Here is a 13,002-nt window from a genome sequence, read left to right as displayed (position 1 = left end):
AACTGAGAATACACTGAGGGTTGATGGGGGGTGGGAGGGAGGGGAAAGTGGGTGATGGGCATTGAGGAGGGCACCTGTTGGGATGAGCACTGGGTGTTGTATGGAAACCAATTTGACAATAAATTTAATATTTAAAAATATAAATAAAAAAATAAAACCAGAGTTATGTAAACTTTCTAAAAAAGAACACTTAAAATTAATGGAAAATGAAGCACCTCTGCCCCCTGCAAACTAGAAGACCACTAGAGAAGGAAATAGACAATAAACATGGATGCAGTCAGATAGTGAAGGTGGGAAGGACTCAGGGACATGATGGGCTGGGTCAGAATAAAGCCTCTTATTTTTTCCTTTCAACCATGATTGGTAGAAAGAGTAATCTTACCGGTTCCTTTCTCTTACTTCTTTCCTTTCTCCTTCATAATGCCGTCATTAAAAGATTATTTGGGTGGGGGAGTGAAAAGGGTGCTGGAGAATGGAAGAGAAGGGATATGCTACCCGCATTTGAGAAAACACAGAATGAAGGGGTGATTTATGTGTTCTTAGATGTTTCTTCCTCTCTTTTCCTTCTAGTCTAGTATATGCCATATAAATTGCAGTTATATTATAATGGAGTGTTTTGTATCGTTTGAACACATCTGGAGAGGCTCAATTTTTTATATTTATATCCTTAAAAATATATTTAACACTCAATAAATACTAACATAAAGTAAAATATTTGATTTTTAGAAAGAAGAGAGTAGTACATTTAGCCACGTTCATTCATTTCTCACATACTCATTAAACATTCAAGAAGACGTGGGGGGTGCACACATATGAGACACACTTTGTACTTCCACAAATCTATTAATACATATCCATTATCAGAGACAGCAAGACTCTGAAAGTGAAGGAATTCCTGATGTTAACACTTTGGAATTAAATATATTAGTATTCCTTTTTCCTGACAACACCTTTAAATCTTCCAAAGAACTGGTAGCTATTCCACAAGCTTTTGTGTCGAAGGAAGTGAAACAAGTTTGTGTTCAGTTACATTTTGTTTGTTGAGGGACAAATACTTCTACTTGAGCTGAGAGATAAGAGCTGTGGCAAGAAAGAAATCTAACAGTTGACATTCTAGGAGATGGTTTTAGAAAGGTGTGGAAGGGCAGTATACCCTTTGCTCATATTCTTATCAAACGTGACAAGGGTGCCATCAATTTTATTTCAAAACCCAGGCCTTTAAGTTTGATTGTCAGTATTGTGATTTTAGGAAAGAACGTTATGCTTAGTTACACTAAAGATTCAGTTTGTATTTTGTGGGTATTTATTCCTATCAGTGGTGTGTGTGTTTGGGCACATTAAAACAATTACCCCTAGGACCCACTGCTACACATAGTTGAGCCTTCCAAAATATTTGAAAAGGAATAAATGATGAGAACATCTGATTCTGCAACCTTAATCAACTAGGTACAAACAAGAATTGGTCCTTTAAGAGGGAGAGAGTTTCTTTACGAGTCTTCCAACTGTCTGTTTAAAAAAGTTTTTTTCCCTAGTATGCTCTTTTAGTGCTAATAATGAGATGTCTATTTTCTCACATTTTTATAGTAAAACTGATGATATTTACTATAACATTCAGACATTTATAATATATATGTTATAAATATATATTTATCATATATATGTTTTTATATATAGTTTTGTCATGGTGGACCTATATAGTACTCTCCATATACTTTCTAAAACTTTTGATATTTTCTATATTTCATTTAGATAAAGGTATTTATGGTTGCTTGGCATATGGGTTTATCAACATTTCAAACAATTCAGAATGTGGGGTTTTTATTTTGCATGTAAACAACTTGACATTAGTAAATATCTTGTTGAATATTTGTTTTATAATTATTAATTTACTCTCAGTAAGTGTGAATTTAGTAGATGTATCATCGGTTTCAGCTTAGACTCCAAATGTTTATTTAGTCACTTTGCATATTAAATCAGTCTGATCACTTGTACCTGATAGACAGTAACAAACCCATTTGCAAAATTTAATGTTGATTTCCTTATTTAATGCTTAGAAACTTGAATAGAAATATATAACATAAATAGAAACATATTCGTTAATCAATCAACTCAGAAAGATAAATTATATTTGAACTCTCAGTTCTGTTTGTAAATTAATACACACCTAATTTATTTAATTAATTTGTGATCATAGAAAATCTGTGTCTAGAATTACTGATTTCTTTTTAACTCTATCATGATCAATATCTTTTCACATTTTAACATCTCAGCAGTCTGGATGCAGGTGACAGAGTTTTTGCATTGTTATGTCATAGTTTAATTGGTAGAACGTTTTTTACTTAGAGCTGCGTCTTATAATCAGGAATATCTTATTTTCATTTATTTAGCTATTTTTAGATCATAATCCTATGTAGTTTTAGCACAAATACAACATTTTAATTTAAGATTAAAACTATAATCAAGACCAACTCTTTAAAACTAAGTTACAGACTATTTTTTTCCAGGATTGTTTCACTTAAAATTCTCCTAGTCAGAAAGATCATTTTATATTAGGTAACAGTTAACCAAAGGTAGATCATTTATATTTCTTTTACAGTTTAAAGGCTACTTTCCATTTCAGTTTACCCATTTCTTCTCTCAGTTGAATATTCATAGTACAAGCACATCCACTAATTTGTACTGTAAAATACTAAGCTTTAGAGATTTTAGCAGACTGGAATTAATAATGTTTAAAATGCAAAATACCCAAATTATATACCTGATTGCAATATGCTTCCTGAAAATTATAGCATGTCACAAAGCAGTGACTTTGTTTTGCCTCATTTGCACATATTGCAATTAGTTTGCAAGAGTTGCCTCACTTATCAACATGTTTAAGTTTCGTCCAAGTAATATTAAAGAAATGTAACATATAAATCAAATTACATATGCTAAAATTTATAGAATATCTAAATAATGGCTCAAATAGAATTGTTGCATTAGTTGTATTTAGATTTTGTTTTGATGTTATTTTGTATATTTTTCCTTTTGCATGTTTTCATGTTAAATGTTTATTGCATTTTCCTTCATTATATATCGTAATGTCACAAAATTATTCATTTAGAATTATTTTGTTAGTTAAACTTTCATTCAAATGTTTCACCTGGAATACTAAAATTAATGGAACAGGATATATATTTTAATATAAAATAACATGCCAAACATAAATATCTAAAAGCTACTTCTTTGAATATGCAATTATCTTTAACATGTGCTTACGTAGTTGTGTACATATTGGGCCATCCACTCATATCTTTAGCAATACATTCTGCTCTTCAATTTTGTGGTGAGTTAGACAATAATTACGAAGCAAAATTGTTTTAAAAATCTGTAAGGCTAAAAATTTCATCATAAAGAAATTAAAATTCAATTGCAGAAAGAGTTTTTGGTTACGCTTTCTAAATGACACACTTATAAATGGCTTTATATGAATTCTGTTTAGTCTCTTGAAGATGTTGTTGAAATAAGAAAGCCTTCAAAAACACAATTCTCATTATAATACATAATGTAATCCAAATTTAATATTGTAAGGATTCCTGTTAAATAAATTTACCAATTTACATGTGTAGCGTATGTCATTTTCCATTATCATAGTTCCAAATATGGCACATAGTTATGATTTAGGGAAGCATGCTTATATATGTAAACCATTTCATTTTATTTTTGTTATACTGAGAAATGTTTTATTAAAGAATATTAACAAAATATACCTTAGACCTGTGTTTATGTTGTAAACATCTAATTTTTAAATATATCTCAAGAGATTTAATGACAGGATAATCTAATTGTGATAAACTACATCTTGTATACATAATTTAATTTCAAACGAAGAATGAATTTTCTGGATGTACATTTTATTTCTTAATTGGGGTTGTATGTTGTGTAACATATGCATTTAGTATTGTGCTATCAAAGATCATGTTTACTTAATTGTGTAGCATCCTTAAATTTTTAAAAAATAAAACAAAATATATTTTAACATTGAGTTAGCTATATAATATATTTAATAACGGATTGTTGCTATACAGAATCCCAAGGCTTTTTCTAACATTGGCAATTACCTCATAAAACAGTTATGTATGCAAAAATGTTGAGTGTTTTTAAACTGTTAAATGGTAAATGGTGCATTTTGACAATTTAAAAATCTGTGTTTCACACACTGCCAATTTAAAGTGGTACTAAAACCAGTATTCTAAATTGGTCTACATTTTAGATAAAATGATTATATAATATATGATATAACTGTATGGTGATGGATGATTTTATTGCCTTATAGAGGAAACGATGTTATTTCTTTATGGAGGTTATTCCATTTTATATATCAAACATATTTAACTACATTTAGATGCACTTCTGTCTCCTGCTATTTTGACATACAACTATTCTTCACTCTACAGAACTTTGAACATTCTAAGTAAATCCATTTCATGTGAACATTGTATCTTTTAAGGTTTGGGAATTATGACACAAATCTTCAAGTAACTCATGCAAATAAATCTTGAGATTCCACACTTTTTCAAAATGATGTCTTTGAAAGTTAAAAACAAAATTATTATTCTTCCTCCCTTTAGAATTTCTCTTCATTCATTATACTGTTTGAATTATGACTTTGCCATGGTAACAATTATCATCATATTTCATTTGTGAAATTTATTCTTTATTATTGTTAATATTATTTTAGAATTATTATTAAATGGATTCATTCATTTATTCTTTCTTTTGATGAATATTTCTTGAGCATCTACTGTGTACCAGGCACTGTTTTAGATATTAGGTAATTCAGCAATGAATAGAATATACAAAAATCTCAATCTTTAGGGAGCTTGCATTCTAGTATGTGGAAGAAAGAATATGAACACAAAATATACATAAAACATAGTTACTAGTTAGTAAAATATCTGGTTGAAGTATATATATCTGGTTGGACTATGGTTGTTAAATAAATTGGTTTTTCAATGCTTTTTTCTAATATTCCACCAAGTTCTGCATTCAGGTTAAGAGGATAGTACTGAATCACTACCACCATTAGCCAGAAGTGGAGTTCTATTACTGAAGATTTTTAAGACTGGATGTTAGCAAATCCTGGGTCTAAAGGCTAACAAAGATCAGTTCTAACTCAAATTTTATCAGGAACTGTATTTATCCTCTGGTGTCTTCAAGAAAATCAGTGTCGGGAACTGGTCTATAAGTCTTGAGGATTAGTTATAGAAGCAACTTAGATACATTGTTAAGAATTATCCCAGAGTTATTGACCCAAACACATGAGATTATTTGGGATCAATTGTAATAACTTCAATGATAGAATATAATAGCTCCTCAGTTTACTCCTTGGAATAAGGTCAGAACATTGAGATTTGAGATAGAGTACATACACATTCTAATATTTTTCATGCTTTTAGATTGCATTTTGCAGCAAATGTTTACAATTAAATAGTTTCCTCTTTAAACTAAAACTGAAAGCTGGGAAATTATGATACAGTTATGAAAAGTTTTAAAGTGTTAGTTTTTTAACCACCCTGATTTTCTACTTCCTTTCTAAAGTAGAAGATACAGTTAAACTCCCTAGGTGAATAATATGATCAGGTCATTGTTTTTATAGTAAGCACATGGGCCCTTCAAATGTCTGATTTATCATGAGGTTAATTACTAAATGTTAGTATTGTAAACGTAGTTATTGCTTAATAGTGTGATTAAAGAAAAATCTTACTAAATATTAGCTTAGTAGATGTTACTGGTCAATTTGCATAACCAACATGAATTTAGGGAGATTGTAATCTTCACAATATAACTTGGATAAATATTCAGTAGCAGCTTCTTTCTGACTGATGCTTTAGAATATATTAAAGGCCTTTAAAATTATCTGATAATTGCCATACCTCATTTACCCTTGGCTCCCTGAAAATACAACCATCATTTGAGTTTCCAAACCAAATTAAACCAAGCTTCAATTTTAATGACAATGTAGGCTGGCAGAACCTGTAGCAGACATGTTTCCCTTTGCTGCTTATGAACGAGAGGACCCCCGTGTTTGACGTCCTTTTTTTGGCTGAAAGCAGAAATCAGAATTACTAATCTTACCACTCACCTGCCTATAACACAAGAGGGAAAAAAGAAAAAGAAAAAGAAGGCAGAGCATACTCAAATGACATGGGATAAAGCTATTTTCCTCTTGCAGAATGGTTCAACTATTCCTATGTATTTTTGTCTACAATATCTAATTATACACTGTGGACAGAAGTTTGAGATGCAGTTTATTGAGAAGGCAAGGATATGAAAATATACCACTCATTGGCTTTAAAAAATACTCAGAAGTTTTCTAACCAGGACCTGACGATTATTCCTAATTAGTAGCTGTACTTCCAACACTCAGTATTTTTTTTCTTGTTAAGCATTTTAGATGTCAAGAGCCTTTTAAATATATCTTCAGTTTCATACTTCTATTATAAGAAAGACAAACTACTTTCTTTCATTATGTAAGAATTATGTACTACCACAGACAATCTTTTAAAAAGGTTTAAGCAAGAGAAAAAGAAAACCCTAATTCAGCTCCTTTAAAAATCTATTTTTAAATTACAGTGAAACCTTAATAAATTTAAGAATGTAGAGAAATATATACTGTGAAACACTTATGAGATATCTGGGAATTCTTAACCATTTATTAAAGCTACTTTCGTATGCGTAAAAGTTCCATGCTATTAGTTAATTCTCAATCATTTCTAAATACAGTGATTAATTTTAATTAACTGAGAATTGGTTCATCTCAAATTTTACTTTAAAATAGTGAAGTATATTACCCAACTTCCAAAAACAACCCACCGGAGCCTAATGCATATATAGCTCACGGCGTTGAATATTTTATCATGTTGGCTGCTTTCTGGCAAGTGAGGTTAAGATAGACATCTGCATAGAATAGTTATTCAGGGTTTTATTTTTTTAATCATTTTGTTTTAATTTTGGCTTTGATTTTAAATTCTCCTTCACTTGCTTATCTTAAAATAGAAATTTTTGATGTTTTTCCCAGAAATTATGAACAGATATGGCACAGACTCTTCAAAGCATACTTTTGAGAAAAGTGTGGTTACACGGTTACCCATTCTGTCAAAATTTGTCACTTGCCAGGCATTTGTTGCTAATATTCATCTGTAGATAAAGAACAAAGATTGGTTCAGGACTCCATGAAGGGTTTACTATTTCATCTTTTCTCCCCTAATGTGTCACAGTGAAAATGTGGTATATTTGTGTGTGATACCTATTCAGAGGTTGATTGATACGAAGCAATCATTGGATCTGGTTACTTCACATTTTAGGGGCATGTTTGTGTTTTGCCTCTTCGTGTTGGTTATCCTTAAGGTAATAGAAGGGAATATAATTTATTAAACTTATCAGAAAAAAATAAACACAATTTAAAAGAAAAAGTTAGCATCTAGTGCTACTGTGTCCCACAGGTTCTTCTACATTGACCCACACTACCTCCACTGGTGAGTTAGAGGAGCATAACAGGACTACCACTGGTGCTATTGCTGTTGCTAGCACACCTGCAGATGTTACTGTATCCAGTGTTACAGCTGTCACCATCCATAGACTTTCTGAGGAACAGCGAGTGCAAGTTTCGAGTCTCAGAAATTCAGGTCTGGACCCCAACACATCCAAGGACGGGCTCTCTCCTCATCAAGCAGATACACAAAGTACAAGGAGAAGACCACGAAATGCTGAACAGATAGAAAGAACTAAAGAGCTTGCAGTTGTTACTCATAGAGGTATTGGATGTTATTTTACTTGTGCCCGTTTAGTTACAGCCAAAGCTATATTTTGGTAACGATTCGAATTGGAGAATGAGCTGAAAGAGAGCCAAGATGTAGGAAGCCAAAGGAAAAAGCTTAGCTGCAAAATATAGATTGTTATAGCCAAACCCTGAATAATTTGAAAACACAGAAATTAAAAAATACAAATCAGAGGGAAATGCAAATACTGGGCGGGGGTGGGGGTAAATGTAGAAAGGAAAGAATGCATAAAAAGGATAATAAAAACAAGTACTAAATATCTATTGCATATTATGTGCCAGGTATGATGTTGAGATTACTTGAAAATAAAGTAGCCAGTTTCTATCAATAAGTGTACATATTTACACATTGATGATTTGTCCTATGTCGTAATTTTCAGCATTTGCATGAAATCTTAGTGTTACACAGATGCTAATTAACAATTAAGACAATAGATAATTTGGGCAAAATGGAAACATTCTGTCTGGTGATTATTTTTTATAGCTGGCTCTTTTATTTCTAAAGTAACTATAGCCTGATCTATATGATTGTATTGAGATTTCTCATTTTGAAAAGGTAACAGCTATTCATTGAGATTATGGCTCTATATTTAAATATCCTTTTGCTTTCTAATCTTTTGTAGAAAAAAATTGCCACAAAGCCAAATCATATATTGGTAATTTTCTAGTTGATTAATATAAGCCTACCTTTTACAAAACTATGAAGCATAGCAAGCATATTTTTTGTTTCTTGGTAGCAAGTTTCACCGAGCAGTTTGTGGAAAAAAAAATCAATGTAGTGTCAAAAAGTAAAGGGATTTCATTTATATCAATATATGCATCAGTGGAAATATTAATTAATTGAACATGTTTCAAGTACAAAATACCTACTCCAACTCTATTTCCAACTCATCATCATATATTCTCCAAACTGGTTATGGTTGATGTAGTGTGGGTAGGCATGGTTTATACAGAACATGATATAAGTAATGGAAAGCATTCTCTGCTTAATATACACTAAGAACAAAAATCAAGACATCTTATATAGCTGATTGAAAATCATATAGAAATATTTCAAAAGCTCATTCCCATCAAAATTCATACTGAATGCACTTTTATTCTCCTTAATAAGCATCATAAACTGAATTCTTAACATGTAGTAGTCTCCTGTAAAGTATTAAATCAGTATCACCTTGCTTCTCGATTCACTTCCTTACCATGAGTATTTCCCCAGTGAAGAATGTAAGAGTCATGATAAAATTGATAATTTGTTTTACCAAATAGATACTTTTTCTTAGTAGCAGGAAATAAAAAAAGTGTAAATATTATTAAAATATTAAGGTAAAAACCCTTCCATTTAGTTTTTTCACTCTCTGTGGAAAATTTCACGAGCTAGAATTGACAAACTACTCTGATCATTTTACCACCTATTGAATGAAAGATGGGTAATTCTCAAGCATAAGTTTGTTATATAAATCAACTAATAAACAAATACTACTTTAGCCAAAGTTGCCATCAAGTGATGCGAGAAGCTCAGGTTACAAATTAGTATTTTAGAGAACTGGGAAAAATAATTCAGGTTGAAATGAGAATAAAGAGTAGTCAGTTATTAAATTCAATAAAGTGATTTGAGAATTGCTCAATCTAAACTTCTGAGCTACATTCAAGTACATTTTAATTAAGCATATTACTTCCTTGGTAAATTCCAAATCAGTGCTCAAATTCTCTTTTAGACAATAATTATTTTAGAGCTAATACATGTTTCATCCTTCCCCATATTCTTTCTGAAATAGTGTTTCTGTAGGTAGTAGCCATTGAGTAGTGCCATCTACTTTGGAATTAAATATTCGTCAGTTATTTTTGTTTAAATCATGTGTATGGAAAACATTCTGAGTGTTACACTTATCATTTATTTCAGTCACTTAAATTATTATATGTTTATCAAATCTCTATTTTCATTAGAATTAGTCCTTCTGACTCTTCCTCAATAATCTAGTGTTTTAGCGATTTCAGATAGCTAGTTATATTTGAGACTCAAGCTTTTTAACATTTTGGGTTAACAAATGTAAATGTTAGAAATAAAAGAGAACTATCACCCTATGCCTATCGATATTTTTGAAAACCCTCAATATTTAGCTACTTTACAGACGTAAAATAGACTTCAAAAACCTAACTCTTAGCAGGGCCAAATTTCGAGATTGGAATTGGCTAACATCAAAGCAGTATTCTTTTTAAATAGATAGATAGATAGATAGATAGATAGATAGATAGATAGATAGATAACAAGGAGGAGAGGGGCAGAGGAAGAGAGAGAGAATCTTAAGCAGGCTCCACCCTCAGCACAGAGCCCGCAGGGCTCAGTCTCATAACCGTGAGATAATGACCTGAGCTGAAATCAAGAGTCAGAGGTTCAACCAAGGTGCCTCCCAGGTGCCCCAGAGCATTATTCTTTCATTAAAAATAATTCTGCCTCACCAGACATGCCTGGAACGCCTACTGAGTACCATGCTCTGTTCTAGGAAGGAAAGATAAATAAGCTATGACCCTTTCCTTCAAGAGACTGGCATAGAGTGGAAGATACAGAGAAACCCATGAGGTAGTAGAAGGAAAGTTTTGTAAAGCTCATAGCGATTCAAGTACTCGAGTAGTTATGGGGTTTATGCAGACAGTGAGTCATTTCGTTGACATTTTAAATGAGTCTGTAAACATAATGCAAACTAAATCCTTAATTTTCCTAGATATGTTAGAGAAAACAAGTTAGGTTTCATTCTTCTATTCCATTCTCTGCAGTGTAGTCAGAATTACCTTTTAAAAGCTCCTCAACAACCTTAGTAATAAAACCAAGTTTTGGTGGTGTCCTATAGAAAATTTCATGGTCTGGCTTTTGTCTCTATCTCCATATCCACCCTGTGTGACTCTCACAGTTACTCTATTTTTTTTTTTTTTTTTTTTAGCCAAACAGAAATTCTGTTAGTGTCAAACACACCATGTTCTTTTCTACTTGAAGCCACTTTGACGAACCATTCCTTTCATTCTTGCAACCAGATCATTCTAATTCCCTTTAGAAATTTTAACTTAAATTGTCACCTCCAGGAACGTTAGGGTTTTTTTTTCTGTTATAACTCATCATTGTACTCTGTACTTTTCTTGTATTTGTAATCACCAGCCCTATGACTTGTCCTGTAAAATTTCCCTCTGTGAAGTAAGGAGTGAGTGGGTCTGGTTCATGCTAAATTCCCAGTGCCTAGAGCAGCTTCTGAACCATAGATGAATTTAAATACTATTTGCTAAATTAATGACTATTTAAAATCTGACCAGCTAAAGCATTTGCCTAAATTTTTTAGAAAACTTAAAACTATGTTTTACAATATATTCATATATCTATACATTTTAGTATTAAAATAAAGATAACTACTTCATTTTATCATAGTTCTAAAAATACGAGTGTTTTTAATTCCTAAAAGGCAATGATATTCTCATGAATTCAAACAATAAATTGCTTTTATACCACTTCAAATTTCACAACATGAAACTAGATATAAATGCCTTGTTTATAGACCTTATCCAATTATAAAAACAAAGGTATTTTACAGTTAAATACAAGAAAGCTATAAAGTCAACAAATATCACATGAATAAATGTTAATGTTATACCATGGATATTATTTTGCTGAAAGTTATTACCATTTAAATCCTATATATGATAGCTTGTGATAGCATCGGTTCCTTTGAGGTACACAGTCCATACTAGTTTATGCTGTATGATAATTTAATATTTTTCATAATTTTTCTTTATTCACAATTACATTTTCATTTTATGTCTTCTTAAGAATGTTTATGTACTTATTTTGAGAGAGAGAGAGAGAGAGCACTGGAGGAGGTGAGGGTAGAGAAAGAGAGAGAGAGAGAGAAAGAGAGAGGATGAATCCCAAGCCGGCTAAGCACTGTCAGTGCAGAGCTCAGTGCAGCGCTCAATCCCACTAACCGTGAGATCATGACCTGACCTGAAATCAAGAGCCAGATGCTTAGTCAACTGAGCAACCCATGCGCCCCTTTATGATATCTTTTGATGATTAGTAGCTCCTACGTTATCTATTTTCAATAATCTGAGGCAATTAAAATGTGTACAGTTTGCATCAATATCACTATAAATGCAAAGAAGGCATGGACATTGAAATTGCACATAGTATTTGGTATTTAGTACATTTGTGTGTGGCCTCAAAATCTATGTATTAACTTATGATAAATCAGCATAGCTAGTTACTTTATTGTAAGTAACATGAACAATTAATGAATAATTAGAAACAAACTTAGAATGTTTATCAAAGATATTTTCAATTCTCGATACAGTACTATTCCAATTAGTTTTCCTATTACACTATAGTTAAAATATCAGTAATTTAATTTCAATTATGTTCTTAATTTTTTTTAACTTTCTACTTGTTCTCAGTAAAAGAAAATACTTTCCAATTTTCTCTGTTTAAAAAGAGTCTCTTGACACTGAAATAAAAAGTAAAAAACAGAATACTAATAAACAATGTTGGTTTAGATCATCTTGAAACTGTTATGAATACTACAGTTTCCTGTAGTATTAGCATCCAATAGTTCTGAGAAGGAGAATTGGGTTTTAACTGAGTGGATTTTAGTCCACTTTTGCCACCTACTATGTGTGAGACCCTGTGCAGGTCACATGAACTATCTGAGCTCAATTTCCATATATTTGTAAAAGAGTATGATAGTATTACATTAGGGTTTTTGTGAAGATTAAACATGGTATTGGATGGAAATGCCTAAATAAACTAAGGTATTTTCTCCCAGTGAAGAGGTAAAGCCAAACTGCCCACCATCGCTAGTTAGTTCTGAGGTCAGACAATGAGAATGAGTGGACACTTGCCCCTTGTTAGCTATCGTATCTTGCCTTGAGTAATAACCTCAACTCTCCAAGCTCAACTTCTTAGTAATGGAGAATACCTGCATCATAGGTAGCTTTGTGAAAAAATTCAGCACAGTTGCTGAGGTATGTTCAACACATACAAATTACTGATATTTTTATTATTATTCACCAACTATGTTTTAACTCTTGCTATGTGCATGATGTTGGACTGGATAGTAAGGGTATAACAATGAAGGATGCAGACTATACCATCAGGTAGTCTATATAACTTAAAAAAATAATAATTACGGGTTTGTAATTTGTACAAATTT

General features: G+C 31.7%; 1 protein-coding gene across 2 annotated transcripts in view; it reads left to right on the top strand.

Annotated features, from left to right (window-relative positions):
- Positions 1-13,002, top strand: part of CSMD3 (CUB and Sushi multiple domains 3) — a 1,257,946-nt gene that overhangs the window by 503,362 nt on the left and 741,582 nt on the right. Inside the window, exon 7 of one of the 2 annotated variants that reach the window (XM_047073796.1) lies at positions 7,485-7,796. The exons of the other annotated variant lie outside the window; for it this stretch is intronic. Within the exon in view, the coding sequence (XP_046929752.1) occupies positions 7,485-7,796 (312 nt within the window). The remainder of the gene's footprint in view (positions 1-7,484; positions 7,797-13,002) is intronic. 2 annotated transcript variants of the gene reach the window in all.

The sequence above is a fragment of the Lynx rufus genome, unplaced genomic scaffold (assembly GCF_022079265.1).
Source record: "Lynx rufus isolate CCGP_SWC_20201006 ecotype Redwood Valley unplaced genomic scaffold, mLynRuf1.p SCAF_12, whole genome shotgun sequence".
Lineage (NCBI taxonomy): Eukaryota > Metazoa > Chordata > Mammalia > Carnivora > Felidae > Lynx > Lynx rufus.
The sequence above is the reverse complement of the archived record's forward strand: the minus strand, read 5'-3'. Positions and strand labels throughout refer to the sequence as shown.